The sequence below is a fragment of a genome, unplaced genomic scaffold (assembly GCF_019419815.1).
Source record: "Pyrus x bretschneideri cultivar Hongxiangsu unplaced genomic scaffold, Pyrus_bretschneideri_v1 Contig13, whole genome shotgun sequence".
NCBI lineage: Eukaryota > Viridiplantae > Streptophyta > Magnoliopsida > Rosales > Rosaceae > Pyrus > Pyrus x bretschneideri.
Window position 1 is genome coordinate 1,817,960 of NW_025999424.1, and position 18,641 is coordinate 1,836,600.

General features: G+C 38.5%; 5 protein-coding genes across 6 annotated transcripts; 2 read left to right on the forward strand and 3 right to left on the reverse strand.

Annotated features, from left to right (window-relative positions):
* The first annotated feature begins 495 nt into the window (after window positions 1-495).
* Window positions 496-2,944, forward strand: LOC103963948 (formate dehydrogenase, mitochondrial). The gene is made up of 6 exons (XM_048578891.1): window positions 496-735; window positions 926-1,097; window positions 1,478-2,018; window positions 2,167-2,291; window positions 2,376-2,488; window positions 2,577-2,944. Exons 1-6 carry the CDS (start codon window positions 643-645, stop codon window positions 2,688-2,690), a joined length of 1,158 nt encoding a protein of 385 aa, XP_048434848.1. The 5' UTR covers window positions 496-642; the 3' UTR covers window positions 2,691-2,944.
* Window positions 2,945-3,210: 266 nt separating this feature from the next.
* On the forward strand, window positions 3,211-4,739 carry LOC103963947 (uncharacterized protein At4g28440-like). The gene is made up of 3 exons (XM_009376824.3): window positions 3,211-3,425; window positions 3,797-4,034; window positions 4,175-4,739. The coding sequence occupies exons 2-3, from the start codon at window positions 3,812-3,814 to the stop codon at window positions 4,399-4,401; spliced, it is 450 nt and encodes a 149-aa protein (XP_009375099.2). The 5' UTR covers window positions 3,211-3,425; window positions 3,797-3,811; the 3' UTR covers window positions 4,402-4,739.
* Window positions 4,740-4,943: 204 nt separating this feature from the next.
* LOC103963945 (photosystem I assembly factor PSA3, chloroplastic) lies at window positions 4,944-6,300 on the reverse strand. Its single transcript, XM_009376823.2, has 3 exons — window positions 5,853-6,300; window positions 5,447-5,611; window positions 4,944-5,347 (listed from the first exon to the last, which is right to left on the reverse strand). Exons 1-3 carry the CDS (start codon window positions 6,264-6,266, stop codon window positions 5,021-5,023), a joined length of 906 nt encoding a protein of 301 aa, XP_009375098.2. The 5' UTR covers window positions 6,267-6,300; the 3' UTR covers window positions 4,944-5,020.
* Window positions 6,301-7,026: 726 nt separating this feature from the next.
* LOC103963944 (peptidyl-prolyl cis-trans isomerase CYP38, chloroplastic) lies at window positions 7,027-9,916 on the reverse strand. 2 transcript variants are annotated; one of them, XM_009376821.3, is made up of 7 exons: window positions 9,556-9,916; window positions 8,997-9,293; window positions 8,701-8,900; window positions 7,933-8,168; window positions 7,682-7,824; window positions 7,476-7,547; window positions 7,027-7,397 (listed from the first exon to the last, which is right to left on the reverse strand). In XM_009376821.3, exons 1-7 carry the CDS (start codon window positions 9,718-9,720, stop codon window positions 7,170-7,172), a joined length of 1,341 nt encoding a protein of 446 aa, XP_009375096.2. In that variant the 5' UTR covers window positions 9,721-9,916; the 3' UTR covers window positions 7,027-7,169. The 2 variants fall into 2 exon arrangements, with proteins under 2 accessions (XP_009375096.2, XP_009375097.2); XM_009376822.3 differs by having other exon boundaries at window positions 8,997-9,290; window positions 9,556-9,914.
* Window positions 9,917-10,882: 966 nt separating this feature from the next.
* Window positions 10,883-12,673, reverse strand: LOC103963943 (bidirectional sugar transporter SWEET6b-like). The gene is made up of 6 exons (XM_009376820.3): window positions 12,631-12,673; window positions 12,373-12,409; window positions 11,646-11,862; window positions 11,382-11,543; window positions 11,169-11,288; window positions 10,883-11,044 (listed from the first exon to the last, which is right to left on the reverse strand). Exons 1-6 carry the CDS (start codon window positions 12,671-12,673, stop codon window positions 10,886-10,888), a joined length of 738 nt encoding a protein of 245 aa, XP_009375095.2. The 3' UTR covers window positions 10,883-10,885.
* Between the last annotated feature and the right edge of the window lie 5,968 nt (window positions 12,674-18,641).

An 18,641-nucleotide genomic window follows, 5' to 3' on the forward strand; every position in this document is an offset into this window, starting at 1 on the left:
GAAATATATCCTCAAAGATTATGAAAAGGTAATGACACGTGGCATGACGACATTGGATAAAAATCTTATCGAAATCTATCACCAATAATTGTTTTTTCGGATAATGATACGGGAAGCAATGAGAACGATTAAAAATCTTATCCAAAATTACAAATTAAATTATTTTGTATTATTTTATATAAAAAAATACTAATATTTTATTACCTATTACCAGAGCTATTCAATATAGGGATGTAGATACAAAATGCAATTACTGTTAACTGGGTGAATTAAATAGTGAATAGCCTGGGGGGCTTTTTCCACAGTGGAATTGCTCTTAAAAAATAAATTTCCCACTTTTTCTATTAAAACATATGGTGTACTACTTGTGTTTCCATTACAATTAAAAATTTCTCGAGATTGATGACGCGAAGGGACAAATAATAAAAAATAAGCATCGAGATGATGAAGAAGAGAGGAGCTGGGATGGACAGAGCTCTCTTTTTATTTGCTTGTCTATAAATAAATGGGCAGAAGCCTTTGAGTTGCACACAACACACACACCCCTTCCTTCTCCTTCAGATTTTTTGTTTTTAATAATTATTTCAGACAATTTTTAAGCATCATCTGGCAAACCAATTAGCAGGGAAAGCTTAAGAATCCATGGCGAGTAAGGGTGTGATTGTTTCTGCAGTTCGAGCTCTTGCTTCATCAGGAAGCTCAGCATCATCAACAACTTTCACCAGGCACCTCCATGTAAGCCACTCCATAATTTCATATATAATTCAGCTTGTTTAATTGCTGATCACCTCTTAAAAATGCCATCTTTAGCTTATGGGGCTTTTGCGACTAACCAACCGAGCTATAAGTCCCTTTTTATTATTATTAAAAATTAATAATCCAAATTTTGGGTTGTGTTGAATTGATGTGGTTTTGGTATGAGCAGGCATCTGGTGGAAGCAAAAAGATTGTTGGGGTGTTTTACAAGGCAAATGAGTATGCAGAGTTGAACCCCAATTTTCTGGGTTCTCAGGAGAGAGCTTTGGGGATAAGGGACTGGCTGGAATCACAGGGCCACAAGTATATTGTCACCGATGACAAGGATGGACCAAATAGTGGTTAGTAGTTACAAAAAATTGCTTCTTTAAGGCTATAGTTAGTTTGAAGACGTGGGTTAGGCTAGTTGGCCATGGTAGTATGGCCGCCCACTACCCCCGAGTTGGATCTACCTTCCTCGTAGATTAGAATAGTTTAGAATATCGCCTTGCAAGAAACACGAAATAAAAGGCTACACTTTGCTGATTAATGTGACTGATTAGTGTTGGTTAAAAGCTTTTAGACTCAATTATGTTAAATTTGTCCCGCTAGCATGTATATGGCATTTAAAGTTCCCTAATCACTGACCGGTAACTTGTTAATTTGACAAGATTTTCGGGTTTAAGATTAGTTTTCGTTGGACTTTTAAGCTGATTTTTCCCTTTTGGTGCTGTTTGTTCAGAACTAGAGAAACACATTGAAGATCTTCATGTTCTCATAACAACCCCCTTCCACCCTGCCTATGTCACGGCTGAACGGATCAAAAAGGCGAAGAATTTGCAACTGCTTCTAACAGCTGGAATTGGCTCTGATCACATTGATCTGAAAGCTGCAGCTGCTGCCGGTTTGACAGTGGCAGAGGTCACGGGAAGCAATGTGGTTTCGGTTGCAGAAGACGAGCTCATGAGAATCCTCATTCTCGTCCGCAACTTCGTACCTGGACATCAGCAGATTGTAACCGGGGAATGGAATGTTGCAGGTATTGCCCACAGAGCTTATGATCTCGAAGGAAAGACAGTGGGGACGGTTGGTGCTGGACGTATTGGTAGGCTTTTGCTCCAAAGGTTGAAGCCTTTCAACTGCAATCTTCTCTATCATGATCGCGTCAAGATTGACCCCGAATTGGAGCAACAGACTGGGGCAAAGTTCGAGGAGGATCTGGATGCAATGCTTCCGAAATGTGATGTTATCGTTGTCAACACACCGCTTACTGAAAAAACAAGGTACTTATGTCAAGGCTAATCTTCCGACTATTTTATTCCATTCATTGATATTGTGACTCGGAGATGTTTGAAAAGATAGAACTGCAAAATGTAATACTATTCAAGCAGATGTGAATCAAACTTAATCAACGTTGATCTTGTGACACAGAGGACTGTTTGACAAAGAAAGAATTGCGAAGTGTAAGAAGGGAGTCCTGATCGTTAACAATGCTCGTGGGGCAATCATGGACACGCAGGCTGTTGTTGATGCTTGCTCCAGCGGACACATTGCAGGTAACTCATGATCAGGTCATTGTTAGTCGAATTATTTCTGTTGATTTTTGGCTAATCGTTTCATATAATTCTATGATTCCCCAGGTTACAGTGGTGATGTTTGGAACCCACAACCAGCTCCAAAAGACCATCCATGGCGTTACATGCCAAACCATGCTATGACCCCTCATATATCCGGTACCACAATTGACGCACAGGTACATTTATTTTCAATAATTTTCTCCTTTACGCTCGTGGTTTCACTTCTTATGTTCCCACAACTGAAATCCATCATGTAATGTGTAGTTGCGTTATGCTGCTGGGACGAAGGATATGCTTGACAGGTACTTCAAGGGAGAAGAATTTCCAGCACAAAACTACATTGTCAAGGACGGTAAACTAGCAAGCCAGTACCAGTAGTTCGGTGCTCGTGATGAAGTCTGCTACTTCGTGTTCGCTTGCAGACGCTGACGATGGTGTAGGTCCATATGAATAATGTAGCCAAAAGCTTTCAACTTTAGGGTCTGTGCACCCAATGTTTTTATCTTCTTTGTTTCACCGGTTGTATGGCCGTATAGGCCACCGGTTTAATCTGAGCATGCGTCACTATGTCTATGTGAGACTTGTGAGAGTATTTTCCCTTTCAATAATAAGAACTTGTTACTGTTCTAGTTTATAAATGGAAGAGCATTAACGGAATTTGTTATTAGCGCTACAAAATGCTCTCCGCTCATAACTTGGAAAGAGTTTGTAATCAAGTGCTCAAAAGCATTATTTCCGAGGTCTAGAGTTCGATTTTCTCTTGGTCAATATAGTTGTATCAAAAATGAAAAATTGCTCAAAACTAAAGCTTGAACGGTTGAACTTCGTTTATATATATTCATAAAAATAGAAAATTCAATCTGGACCACACGTCCATTGAATTTGAAGACGTGTACAAACAGGATCTGCTCATGAAAATGTGGAAGATCAAACGGACGTTGGTCCGGTAACCTTTCTTTTCAAAAGGCGATTTCGACGGTCACCAAATTCCACAACCACACACATACTCTCACTGCTGCAAAAAAACCAATTTCATCTCTCTCTCTCTCTCTCTCTCTCTCTCTGGATCTGCAATTTGTTGTGTGTGTGTGTGTGTCTCTCTCTCTCTAAACGGTAATTCCAAAACTGAATCCTATCTGCATTTTCTTAGTTTTCTAGCAAAAAATTCATCTGAAGAGGGATAAAGGTTCTTGCTTTTTTAGCTGCTGAATTTTTTTTTTTTAAATTTTCCATTTATTTTTTCTTCTGTTCATCATCGTTCATCAAAGGCTACATCCCAATTGAGAATGTTTGACTAATGATGTAATTTGTGACTAATTACAAAAGGCTAAATGTTGCAACTTTATGGCCATTTGTGACGTTTTGTTCTTGTATCTTGTGGCAAATGTGGTTAAATTTGAGTTCTGGATTCATGTTTGTATTGGTTAAGATTGTTCGAGGTTGTTCGGATTGTTGACGTGTTTCTCTGTGTTGGGTTATCTTAGAGCTTTTTGTTAGAAATGGCGGAAACAAGACCGGCAAAGAGGAAACCTGTCTTCAAGAAGGTTGATCAGCTGAAACCGGACACCAAGGGACATACCTTGGTTGTGAAGGTTGTTAGTTCGAAGATCGTAATGCAGAAGGTGCGTCCTGATGGAATCCAAGTTCGTCAGATGAGGATCGCGGAATGCTTGGTTGGAGATGAAACCGGAACCATCATTTTCACCGCCAGAAATGATCAAGGTAGTGTCTTTTATCCGACATTGATCTTTGATCTTATCTTGATTTTCCGGCGTCCACACTTTTTTACTTTTGTTGTTGTTGGATTGCACAGATTTTAGATGAGATTGTTCTTAAAATGTCTTTAAATTTCCTGTGGACAGTTGACTTGATGACAACCGGTGCAACTGTAATCCTGCGCAACGCGAAAATAGACATGTTCAAGGGTTCTATGAGGCTTGCTGTGGACAAATGGGGTCGAGTTGAAGTAACCGAACCTGCCAGCTTCTCCGTGAAGGAAGATAACAACTTGTCACTAGTGGAATATGAGCTGATCAATGTTAATGAACTGGCTAATCCTGGTGCTGGTGAAGTGGTTAACGCTGTTTGAAAAGTGACCTTCCCTAACGCATTTCAAAACCCCGCTTGGAAACAGATTTCGATCAGTATAAAGATATGGTTTTTCTGGTTAATGAGGTGGTACGTTGATATGTAGCTTTTCCCGGTGCCTGCCTAAGAAAGTTTCTTGTTTAGCAGACGTCGTGGAGCTATTTCTACGGGAGTCTACTGGTACGAGGGGAGGCATTGCAACTCTGGCCTACTACAGAGCTGGTAACTCCAATCAAATAGTGTAAAAGGAACTTTCTTTGCTTTAATTTGTATTAGGCTATGAGTTGTTGCTGTTATGAGATTATCATATGGTTATATGCAAGTGGAGTTTCTGCCCTACGTTTTTTCGTCGTAGTAATTACCCTTCCATCCCCTACCGCCTTGTTTTCGGAAGTTTGGTTGGCTGGAGAATCCTCGATTGATAAGTTATGTTGTATGTCATATTTTTTCTTGGCTGGGAACCAAGCAGAGGGCCAACAGCTAGGAAGGTTTTCTGTACTTAGTTGTTTCGTAAACTTTGAAACAAAAACTGCGAATCCACGATTAAATGATAAACTTGTACTATCATTAATTCTTGAATTTCTTTGCTTACAAGGTACAAGTGAGGAGAAGCACTTCAATCAAGTGTCTCTATCTCTATTTTGTTGAAGGAATTGGAGGTCCTTCATCTGCATCTGAACAGCTTCTTTTGATAGGGGCTTTGGCTCTCGAACGCTGCCATCAGTACTTCCATCGGATACCTTCTGTGCCTTTTCCTTAATAATCCGTTGTAGCTCAGACCGCTCAACGGATGGATAAACAGCCCTAAGCATTACATTTAGAAGTCTCTCATCTTCTTCTTCGATAGGATCCTTCCCGAAGCAACAGAGGTAAATCCCTTCAAGAGCTTTCTCAACCCGAATCTCCATAGGGATAACCGGTGTAGGAGCCTTTAGTTTCGCCCGTCTCTGCATTTTTCATACATCATTTTTTAGTTAGAACCATGAACAAAACTTTGAGCCACACATAAGTTGACATGATCAAAACTTCGAACCAACCAAACCAACCTCTTTTGCCTCGTTGATCAAGGAAATGAAATTCTGCTCTTCGAATTCGATATCATTTGAAACACGCAGCCTCGCCGCCCCTTCTAAAATCTCTTCGGATTTCAGAAGTCCGGCACCAATGGCTGCTACCCAACAGCACATTAGAACATACAGAGGATCCCCTGCCTACACAAAACATCAAAATCCGACTCAAAACTCATCCATTTTTCCAAAATCAATCGCAAAGATTCACAAAAACACAAATTTAAAAGTGCGCATATGACTAGGTGCTTCCCCAGGAAACGCTTCCAAGTGCTTTTCTAGGAAGCACTTGAATTTTTAGTAACATTTTCAACAAACTGCTTATGCACAAAAGTGATTTTAAAAGAAGCATTTCCAAACGGGTCTTTAAAGGTTCGATCTTTACCCTGCCTCGTCGATCTTGGAACTCATAAAAAGCTCTAGAATCATCAGTAGTGCACTTCTTCCCCACCCGCCTCCGAAACTCTGCGAAATCAACGGTGTCTCCGCCGAGGCCTCCTTCGTCGCTGAGAATCCTCGCTATCAAACCGACAACCGGGAGTGAGCCGATGACCTTGCTGGCGAAGCTGGAGATGGAATTTGGGTTGTCCACATAAGCTTTAACAGAGAAAAATCCACTTGAGCTTGGGGCTTTGGAATTCTTGTGTCTCGTGGGGTCGCCATAGATTTGACCAAGGTATAGCAAAGACGGCGAAATGGGGTGGCGGGAAGGGTTGCTGAGGTGGTGGTTTGCGGCGGTGGAGAGTTGGGGAGTGAAATTGGATTTGAGAGAAGGGGAAGTGGATGATACAACCACCATGGTTGCACAAGTGGACGTTAATCTCGTTGGTCATTGATTGGCCTCCCGTTTATATACTTTATCTTATCCCCTGATTTGGGTGAGGCCTAAAGAGAAATATGGGCGGGCCGAGCCCAATAAAAGGCCCATCATTTTCATGTCCAAAGCTACCAAACTTCATTTAGAAGTATAATTATAGTTTTTTTTTTTTAGTACATCGATGTTTTTACATTAAAGGAATGAGAAGTTCGACTAAGTCACATAATGGGTAGTCTAATTTGGTATTGAATTCGCCATTTACGAGATTTGAACCTAGAACCTCTCACTTCCAAGCGAAGAGGAATATCATTAGACCGTAGTACTGAGTGATAATTTTTTAAACGATAAATTTTACTAGATTAGATGTTAGATTAGCCACCAACGGGGTTCAAACTCACTCCGTCATGCAAAGGTTAACTCTTTTCCACCACTGTGGTAAAGGGTCACTTGCCAAATATGATTATAATTGAATTAGAGCTCGTTTGAAAGTGCTCTTAAAACGATTGAAAGCGTTTTTGGGTTCCAAAAGCAATTTAAGTGCTTATTGAAAGAAGCTATATGCTTCTTGCAGGAAACACTTAAAGTGTTTTTCAAGATTTACGTAGATGTTTACTAAGAATTGGTTTAAAAAACATCTTTACCAAAATCACTTCCAGTCATTTTAAAAGCATTTTCAAACGAGCCCTTGTATGGGGATGCGCTATCCACACATCATTTTTTACTTCCAATACACCCCTTTCAATTTTTGAGTCGGAATGATGTTGGTTTATTAAGAAAACACCAAGTGAATACATTACACCCTCCAAACAAATGCTGCAAATTCTCTCAAAACAATACGACGGTCTGCCGGATCCCGAAATAAATTTACATAGTACAGAATAGTCTCTAGCCAGCAATCTTGTAACTTGGATTGGCAAGATTTTCCAGGCCAGAAACCACTTGGATCGATTCTATAACGTCACCAACTTTCAAATCTGCCAAGAAGTCTTCGTTCTGTGTGACGTATCCAAACACTGAATACCTACCATCCAATATGTTGGAATTGCTTGGAGTTAGCTCACTTTCCTTGAGCAGCCAGAACACTTGGCTGGAAGCAGAATTGTCCTCAAATTCCTGCCAACAAAATTTGGAAACCATCTCAACTTTTGCATTGATCAAACGAGAAAAGATGAACCGCGATGTTGATCTTACATCTCTCGCCATAGCCATAGTTCCAAATGCATTGAACGGAAGCTTTGTTTGTGCCTTGTATAGCCCGAGCTCCTGTTAGAATTCGGATTTCGTGATCAATGTCAAAACGATATAAGCAACTAAGTTCCTATCCTTTCTTTCGTCGATACATTATACGTGCAACTAATTAACAGAAACACAGAGGGAGGGAGGTGTGAGAAGCTTACTTCCAAGGTTTCTCCATAGAAAGGTAATTTCTCTCCCTCGACCGTGATTTCTAATGGTATTGCCCTGGTTTTCTCTGTACCTGGATCTATGAAACCCTCTGCAGGTCCTTCAGGGTCACCAGTTTGTACGACAAAACCATCCGCTGCAAGAAAAAGCAAAGCCAAGTCAAAATTTTAAGTCTTGAGTTCAGATGGACTAGTAAACATAAAATTGAAATACATAAGGGTACATGTTTACTACGAGATGTTACCTCGTTGGATTTCCATGCCGTCATAGAAGTGTCGTTCCACCAAATCTACAAAGTTCCCGGCAGTTACAGGGGCGTTGTAACCATCAAGGACGATACGGAAGACACAATCAGAAAGGCTGGGATTGTCCTTAACCTTGACCTTCATATCCACCGTCGCTCTCCCCTTCAACAGAGGCATGCTTTGGTATTCTTCAGGCACCTGGTAAGGAAATCCGTCCACCATATCCTCTTCAACACTGCAGAAACCGAATGCCCCAGGAAGATCTCAGCTGCAGTCAATGACAAGCGCATATATGAGGATACGCATGCTATAACTGACAATCCTCGCACATTTCAATGTCTTTTCAGCTCTAGCTCTAACCTACACTAGGGGGCGTAGGCAGTGTTTTTTTTGTAATAGTGAATGCAAACAATGCCGGCTGATTCAGTCTCGGTTTTACTAATGTTCTTTCTATTGCTCGGTGTGACACAGGACCAGAAGAGCAGATAAAAGCAGCAAATCCCGACATGAATAGTAATCCTGCGTGCATGGTGTTTTCTGAGTTTTCGGTGTCTGATTTAGCCCGAAAATACTTTTTTGGAAAGGGAACAATGAGGCAGTGTCTCGCTCATAAACACGGCAAGTCTTTTGCGGCTATTTCAAACAGAAAAAACCTACATTTTGGTTTTCTGTTTTACATTTTTCATGCTGATCAATTAAGTGTAACGAAATTAGAAAGCCAAGATTGTTGACCATGTCACAAGTAAATTTTTGTACCAAATACTCACCCCCCAACATATTGAAGTAGCTCCTTCTGTTTTGCTGCTACTGCATCTCTATCTCTATCCTCCACAATCTGCTGAAGCTCCTTCATTCCAGCTTCCAGCTTGGCAAGCAATTCAACTCCGTGTTCCTTTTTCGATTCAGCTAATCCAGATACAACTACAGACTTCCCCTGTGTCAGCGCTCGAGATGCCTGCCTCAAATTCTGCATCCCAATTCAGTGTCTCGGTCACCATCCATCCAAATTCCACATACATAAACACAATGAAGGCAATGAAAGAAATTGTTTGATGAATTTTACCCTTTCAACGGAATCGAGTGCTTTGACCCCAGCTACCTTGAGACTCTCAGTGATATCTTCAAGCGGTTTCTGTACTTCCCTGATAGCTTTATTATCAATAGGCAGAGCATACCTCAGCAATGCCCCCGGGTCCTTTATCGGCGGTCCAGAGATCAGTACAGCCAGATCAGGCACCACTGGATTAGCCGCCGCATAGGCATTGCTACACCAATCCAATGCAGGAACTCCTGTCACTAATCCCACCGCCAACGCTATTGAAATCGCGCACTCCTTGATGGAGAATAACTTCTCTTTCTGCTGAAACAAGTGAAAATCTATGTGCAATCAATATTTGCTACAAAAGATCTTCCCTTTCTGCTTAAACAAGTGAAGATGCCTAATGGGTTCTATGCACAATCAACTTTTTTGCAGAAAAATGTCACAGTTTTCTGAAAAGATTCTAATTTAACAAAGTACCCAATGTTCTATACAGTTCATACATTCTAATTTGTAAAAATAAATTAATTTCTAAAGCATTTGATAGAATAAAAATGCTGAAAATTTAAACAAAAAATGGCACCTGTTGATTATGGATCTGGCATCGAATAGGGAGTGGGGAAGAACGGCGGGTGGCAAGGTGGTTGTGGGAAATTGGGAAGGGAGTGCGGAGGCGGCTGAAGAATTTGGTGGAGGAGGAGGAAGCTGGAGAAGCAGCAGAGTAGTGGCAGGAGAGGAGGGCTGCCATCGGAGCTTGGCAATTTGCAGGATTTTAATTGGTTGACATGAGCAGGCTGAGAGAGATAGGAGGAGGGGGATGGAGGGGGATTGGGTAGTCGGTTGGATAAGGTGATTGGTGAGTTGGGGTTGGTTTTGCTGTAGACTTGCTGCTCTGTTGGTCTCTCTCTCTCTCTCTCTCTCTCTCTCATATAACAAAATAATGGGAGATTTATGGCAGCCTGGCACATGGGGATTAGGTCATCATCATCCTCAGTCCTCGTGCTCTGGATAAGATATTTGCAACTCTTGGATTTTGAGTCTTTGATCTTTCACTTGGGATGGAAATATTTGAATGGTACACGTATTTAACTACTTGTCTAATCGACAGTACAAGTAGTTAATTATTTGTCTAATCAACGTTTGTTATGTGATGAATTGACCACAAGAAAACATATCTCTCGAGTTTTTCCGCTATCTAGTTTTGACCATGCTAGTGTTTCGACCTTTAGAACTCAAAGTTTGATTGAATTGGTTGAGAGCACCCCTTGAGTTTTGACTAGGGTAGTGTTTCGTCTCCTCAAACTCAAGTTTGATTTTGGTGCTGTGTAAACACAATGATCTCTCCTTAATGGAAGACTTACCATTCTTGAGTAAGGTTTGAGTATTAATTATTTAAGAGGTGATATAAGAACCGATTGGAAAAGATAAATCAAATTCAAAACTTAAAGTGTAAGAGTGAATGCTATCAATCGACCTATCTACGAACTCATTACAAAATGAGTCTTGAATTTAGGCGCAGATGAATACTTTTGGGCTTAACAATAGTGATTGACCGAAAAGAGTAACGACGAGTTTCATTGCTACTCTTTCCATCCATGATCCATCAACCAAAGAAAAAAATAGCACAAAAAGTTGGTGCACATGAAGACATTTGCTAAAGCATAAACTGTCACTAAAATTCACCATTAAAATCCTCATATATAAATCTAAAACCTAAAAAAAAATTGCCTATGCAGTGCTTCAGTTACCCGTCACTGCTTAGCAAAAATGAAATATTTACATCCTCGAAAACCCGAAATTAATCCGGCAAGAGAAATTAAAAAGTACTAGAAAAATTTTCCATATCAAAACTAAACCGAAGGTGACGAAAAGTTAAAAACTTGAACGGAATCCGGCGATGCGGAGTAAAATCATCAGACTCTAGCTGCTCCAGTAGCTGTATGATCAGAGAGCTGCACTTCTGTTGTAGGCTTTCCGGCGACGTCCTTACTGTCTTTCGGAGTGGACTTGTAGTACCATGCATAAAGAACGAGTTGAACCAAACCAGAAACTGCACCGAGACTGTTGCTAATCTGCATTACATAATTAAAATGCACATTAAGCAAGTATGTTTAAGGCTAATCCGAGAAGTAAAACCTTAATCGGTTGCAGCGAAAGTACGTTAAAAGTTGTTTGTAACTAGTAATTAGTAATTACCAGGATGTAGATGTCAAATTTGATGAGAGCATAAGCGGTCCAGACCAAACCATTGAGGAAGTTGGTCAGTGAGAGGTAAAACGGCATGTACTCGACACTCTTGGTCTTGATCACTTTCGCCTAGCGGAAAGAAAACACGAAATCATGAGAAACTTAACGTAATCCAACCGAAAAATTAGGGAACTAAGCGCGGATTAATCGATAATTACTTACCATGATAGTAAGAGGGGAAGAGTACATAATGATGTTGAAAATATCACAGATGATACCAACCACCATAGACCTGTTCTTGGTGCCGTGCACACATAGCAGAGTGATCAGAACCACTGCGGCGAAGAAGATTACTTCACCTGCAAGCCATAAACCCACCTTCTTCTGCAAAATTTGATACAATAAACAGAAGAATATTAACAAACAAACAAAATGTGATTAGGGGCGAAATTAAGAGTGTACGTAGTTAGTTGATTAATTACGTACCCTTCCTTTGGCCGAAGCATAAACGACGAAGATGGTGAGGTAGATGAGCTCGAGAGCAAGGCCGACGGCGTTAATGGTGACCACAAGAGTGCTGTCAGGGTGAACAAACGGCATGCCGTAGAAGATCCAGAACAAGCAGTTCAGTACTGTTGCCATGTAAGGGTCCGGCTTGAACTCCTCCGTGTCCTTCTTCTTAATGATTTTCCAAAATGTAGGACTGCGTATCCCCAAAATTAATACATGTTTAATTAAATCAGAATTTTTTAGAACAAACAAAATTTAAGCTTAATTTAATTAAAGTAAAGTAAAATTCATTAAATACTTGCACAAAATCTCATATTTCAGATACAAAAGTAAATTAATTAAATTTAATTTAATTAAAGCAAACGAGAAAATCTCATGTTTCAGATGAAATTAATTAAACAAAACATGCAAATATTTCATAGATTCAGAAAGCATGCTTGTACTTTAATGCCTGTAATTAACAGTAATTAATTAAAGTAGAAACTAGCTGATTAACTAATTAAGCTGGTTCAGTAATTAATCGTAAGGTCATCATCACGTCCCAAATCCAAAAGAAAACTCAGTTCAGTACATAATTTCACTAGTTAATGACCGATTTAAACTCATCTAATCACGCACTATCGATTATTCACGCAACAAGAATAGCAAAATCATCATTGATCGAGATCATCACAAACTAGAGAGAGAGAGAGAGAGAGATTACACAGGGGAGAGAAAAAGCCCGAAGGAGATGACATTCCCTGCACACGATCAAAGACCAAAAATCAGAACGCTAATTAATCATCATTATCTCTCTGATTTACAAACTAATTACATTACGATCAGAAAATTAAGAAAAACCACAAACCAACAACAACAAAAATCCACAAAATCGAAGCATCAGCAACATAGCTATAGCTAGAAGGGGAAGAGCGTGACGGAAGAAATCAAAGGGTTTTTATACTGTACGGAGCGCACGTACCGATAATGCCTACGACGTTTCTTGCTGCTTCAGCGCTCACCATCTTTGCAGAGCTAGAGAGAGAAAGCTAGAGAGAGAATCAGAAAATCTAGAGAGAGAGAGAGAGAGAGAGAGAGAGAGAGGGTGTGTGAGATTTTGAGAGAACGGACGGCTGATATTTATAGAGGCAGAAGCTGGCGAGTAATTCGAATCCTTGTACAATTGAATTTCCATTTTATTTATTTTCTGGATTATTTTTATTTTTATTTTTCGCATTTATCTCGGATTTTACAGATTTCCGGAGGCGGGACGAACTTGCTCGTGTATCGGACTCTGTCCGGATGATCAGGAACCGGGTTACGATTCGATCTGGGCCGTCGATTTTGTTGTTTGGGGCGCAAGGAAATGGCGCGGCGAAGCGGCGCGGTGTGGTTTTTGGCGTGCATGAGTGCTGCATGGAATCCGAGCTCTCTACTGTTTCAGGTGGTTACGAGGGTTACGGAAATGGGTCTTTGTTTCCGAGTTAATTACTTACTCTGCCATCGTTTTGGATTGGAGGCGCCATACACGTGTTGCCTATTTATCCGGTGGCTTTTATCTGTCAACCAATTAGCAACGTACATAAATTGTACATGGAGTTAGTTTCTGTTAATCCTAATTAACAGCCTAAACCCAATTACGATTGTGTTAATTACGCATGGATGACACTAATTTAGATTATATCCATATTGGATAGGATTATATAAGACTTTGTGTACAATAGAGAAGAACTTAAATGGACGTCAATGTTACAGAATCATAATTCAATTCCGATATTATGTGAGTAAGTTGAAGCACACAAGAAATTATAATTCTAATTTGAATTGTATAAAAGTTTTTTCTAGGGCAGAAGGGCTAGGTGTAAGACAGAATCCTAGGTCGATTGAAATAAGGAATATAAATTTCATTGGAAGTTGAATTCTATTTCTTCTAGCGCAAGTTATTTTGAAGTTAGCCAGAGGTTATATGAACTTTAATATGTATGTTTTTGGTCATGAGTAGTAGATTATGCTCATGTATATATTATTATCGCCAGGGAAAGGCTAAGTATTTGAACTCAATGTTTAAGATATCGATATAAGTAGAAATATCAATATACAAATGTATGGAAATACTGATGGATATCATCAATATCAATATTGGTTGCCTTCGACGAAATTATGGTCAATTTGCAATGAAGTGGGTTATCAACTCACTCAGATTTAATCCCAATTAAGGAAAAGTTTCTTAAACAAAATCTCAAAAGTTTGAAATCTGGATTCCTGTAAAACTTCTATAGTGAATCATTAAATATAGTCGATACTTATCGATTTTCCTATATTTTGCTTGTTATAGGGTGAAGTTTGCATTTTACCTCCGTTTCCATATTGATCCTTAATTTTTAAATATTTTTATGAAAATATCGACAATTTCGTGAATATTTTAAACACTAGTTATAGTTGATCATGTTACCCTAAGAGTGATACATTTACGTGATTTGTCCATCTGTTTTTGCGCAATAAGCAAACCCTAAAGATGGTGATATATGGACGGAAAGTCAAGTGCTATATCCATTTTGGGGTTTATAGATTTAGACAATCGATTTGGACACTCCCAAAGTTTAAAAGAGCATTTCGATTACGGGTTTCTGTTACATTCACTACAAGCAAAACGGACAATTACTCAATTTATATTAAGAGTATATAAAATAGGATGAGTAAAAGACTTCTGTGACTAATGAGGTGAGTAAAAGGCACACTAGTGGCTAATGATGCTTAAAATACAAAATACAACAAATGCACCTTTGGGATTGAACTTGGGAGAGATTCTTTAGTGTGTTCGGAACACAGGTGGTACACGACATATTATTATACAATTGGAAGGATACTTGAAAAAAAAAAAAAAAACTTTCCTCCAATTGTATAATGACATGTGGTGTACCGCCTCATGTTCCGAGCACACTCGAAAAAATTCTCGAACTTGAGTCACCTATCAATTAAAGTAAACAATCTTAGTAAGTAATTAAACTCAATAATCTGTCCAAAAACTGTTAGATCAACTGTTAAAACGCTTCAACCGTTATAGATAGATTCATCAACTATTGGCGACTAATTGAATAAATCTAAGCAGGCACAAATTGGGACATGATTGTAATTTGGGTCACCATGTTCTTATAGTGAGAAACTTCGACAAGGCTGTCTAACCAATATAGAATGAGACTAACGCAGAGTCGTGCATGAATGAAATACAGTGGGACAATTGGATCTTATTGCTGCTATAACTTGAAGAGAATAAAAATGCTGTCCCTTTCAGTGGCGGAACCAGAATTGCATCAATGTGGGGTGCTAAAATGCGATAGTGTGGTTAAGTACGAATCAACGTTTTAAACCGCGATAGTGTAACACTACGTGCTTTATGCCGTAAGCTTCAATGCGTTTATACATATTGCCTACACTGGGCAGATCACAGATGCTGGCTCCGAGCCCGACAGTGCTCCCCTTTCAACATTCCCAGAGTTTTGTGGCATCGTGGGCGGGTCTATTGGACAGATGCAAACTTCAGGCCAGCAAAAGTAAGACTGCTGGTTGGATTTTGTGGGCCTTTACAAGTCCATCAATTAGAGGGTACCCGCAGCTCCTTAAAGTAAGACTGCTCACAGATGCATAATAGCTGAATTCCAGTAGTATTGGTTTGTAAGAAATCATGATGATGAATCTATTAATATATTAAATCATGTGGTTAGAAAGTGTTTAGGGATATAATAAGTGCTAGATGAACCAAGCTCCACCAGCCTTGCTATTAATTAATTAGTTTAATATATCCACACGCATGTTTGCACCTCTTATCACGTAAATAACCTGTGCGACATAGAAGTTTACCCGGCTCCCCAAAGAAGAGAATATGTGGTGTCCTCAAGTTGTATATATTTTTGTTTCTATCTGACTATGTGATAAGTAAAACATAAACAAAAGTGTATACATATATCCAATTACAAAACAAATTCTCTCCGCGATCAGCCAAAGCCACCGATGGCAAAGACAAAGGCATTTGACTTGATAGGTGAAATGGATGTGAAATGTAGTTGCGTTTGGAGAGAGAGAGAGAGAGAGAGAGAGAGAGAGACCATACACACACAGAAACATATCTTAAAGGCATTGCTCCTTCTCAGGTGTCTGGTGCCCTCCTCCTTTTTGAATTCGTAGCTTTCCACCTTCTCTCCCTCTCTCTCTCTCTCTCTCTCTCTCTCTCTCTCTCTCTCTCTCTCTCTCTCTCATATCATATGGGTTAGTTCCCCCCATGTCAGCATTTCATTCCAATGGATCGATCCCACTTTTGGCTAAAGGGTTTAAAGCTAAGTATAGTAAATCATAGCACTTTAGGACAATTGGACCTCCTCCCTTAAAGTTCCAATCCACTTCTAGGAAAAGATACCCTCCCATTTAGTTTCTTACCTTACCACTGAAGTAACTGGACAACAAAAGCAATCCACCCAACACTCCCCCCTTGGCCCTTGCATGAAGCAGTGAGAGAGAGAGAGAGAGAGAAAGAGAGAGAGAGAGAGAGAGAGAATTGATACTTTTTTTAATAACGTGGGAGGTTGAATATGATAAATAATGGTGCTACTTGGTATATACTCTACATTAATCCTAAAAAATGAACCTACTTATACTAACTTCACGGACAAAGTCTCTTAAGCACAATGGTTATATATATAGTTAGTCGTCTTTTTAACAATAAACTTTTCAGTATACCTGGGTCAAATAATAGAACACCACATGTCAAAACTTTCTTCTAATTGAATAGTAATGTGTGGTGTATTGCCCCATGTTCCAAACACACTGAAAATTTCTTCATTTTAATAGATGATGCATAGTTATCTTTAGTGTATCAAACTCATATAATATATGTGAGTTATTAAATATATATATATATATATATATCCAACTTGATCTTGATTCTTCATGACTAAACAAAGTTCAAGAGCAAGACTGTGATGTATATATGATATGAAATATATAGAAGAGAATTAACTTCTTAGTTCCAATGTTAGTATCTTTTCTTATCTCACGCAAAAAAAAAAAAAAATAGCTACACTGCAACGTGAAAGTATTCTCCCCTAAAACAAAGGTGAAGAATATGTGCACCTAATCTTAAAAAGAGATAGACACGTTATATACACAATGTGCTTGTCGGCGGAAGCTCAGTCCATTTAAAAAGGAGAAAAAGTGATCGATGATGGGCTGTTTCCCTGATTCCATTACTGACTCAGAAACCCTAATTGCTGGTATAGATTGAAGAGAATAAAAGATTGACAAAATTGTACTTCTTTATTTGTTTATTTATTATATTTTCATGTAGATGAAGATGACGAAATTGTACGCTAAAATGTTTAGTTGTTTACCATCTTTCTTGCCTAAAGAAACAGATTCTCACGACTTGTTATCTTCTGGGGAGAAGTGAATCTCATTCCTTCTTAGGATGGGGAAACTGTTTATTTTAATTTGTATTGTTTAATTTGATTCTTTTTTTCCTTTTTTTTTTAATTATTAAGCGCACGGGAGTTTACTACATATATACCCACGTTAGAAATAACATTTTCGTGACATAAATGTTCCTCCTTTGTGATCGAAAAGTCACGGATTCGTGTCGTGGAAACAATCTTTTTACAAAGTAAGAATAAGATTGTACAATAGACATTCTCCTCCTCCCTCCCATTCAACGTCATCACAAAATGAGAAGCCTTGTTAGCTTGAGATCTCCTTATATTTCCACATTAAAGATCAAAGCCAATGGTACACAACTGGCCAGCACATGGAAAGTGGACATTCATTTAATCTAAATTTATCAAAAATAAAATAAAATAATTTTTTATGTGAATTAAATCCCTATGATGCTTATAAGATTCGGTATGTATTTTTTCAGTTGTATTGCTTGAACATTTTAACTTTTTCCATTTCATTACTATTATATTGCTTATTTTCTAAGACAAATTTAAGATGCTTACACATGTGCACCTCCATCATTTTCTCATGACACGTCACATGCTTTGATCTATATAGCTTAAGTCAATGTTGTATAAATATATATATATATATATATATATATATATTTGGTTTTCTTCTTAGCTAGGCCACCAATGAGGGGTTGACATAAAGGAAATGGTGAATTGTGTTAGGGGGATTCAACTATAAGATGAAGACTTTGGGCAAAAGGGGTAAAGGAAGACTTAAAAAGAGTTTGACGAGACTATAAAAAATATATGGAATACTTGGAGCTAACATAATGCTTAGCACAAAATCGTACGCAATAATATTCTATAATTCATATAACCGACCCCACTTAGTAAGATAAGATTTGGTTGTTGTTGTTGTTGTTGAATAAAGTCTTCCTCTTTAACCCTTGACATGCTGATCAGTTCAAACATTCTCCTTTTCTTCGTAGTCTAATTTAGATTAGTGATATCGTTTATAAGAAAAATTATAACAAAGCATTGACTATTTGTCAAAAGGTCTTCATGTGCAAAGGTTGATACAAATTCTTATTTGGGACAAAAACAGAAAACTAGCTAAGTATGCAACATCCTATTGAAAATATGTCTCAACACCTTTCAAATTAGTGGACTGAAATTATTTACTTAAAAAGAAGAAGAAAATAATATAAAAGTTTCTTATGTTTTGTGTTGCTTTTTCCAGCTTAGCCAGCTCGATCTTTTTTTCCTTTATCTTCCACTACAAAAGGAAAAGCTTTGATTCTCTCGGGGGCCCATGACTACGTGGTTCTCCTCCAGTTGCAGTTGCTACAACGATACATCATATGCAATTAATTAACGAGGTTTTTTGATATGGATCAAAAGTAACTAAAAATTAAACCTATTTTAAAAGTCAAAAGTCATTAAAAATTTGACCTCTTTCAAAAGTTAGTCTATAAAATTGGACCTATTTCAAATTTCTCTTAATTTAATTAATTATGCATTGCTACATGGTATTATTTTTTTTTTACATAAATTTTAAGAT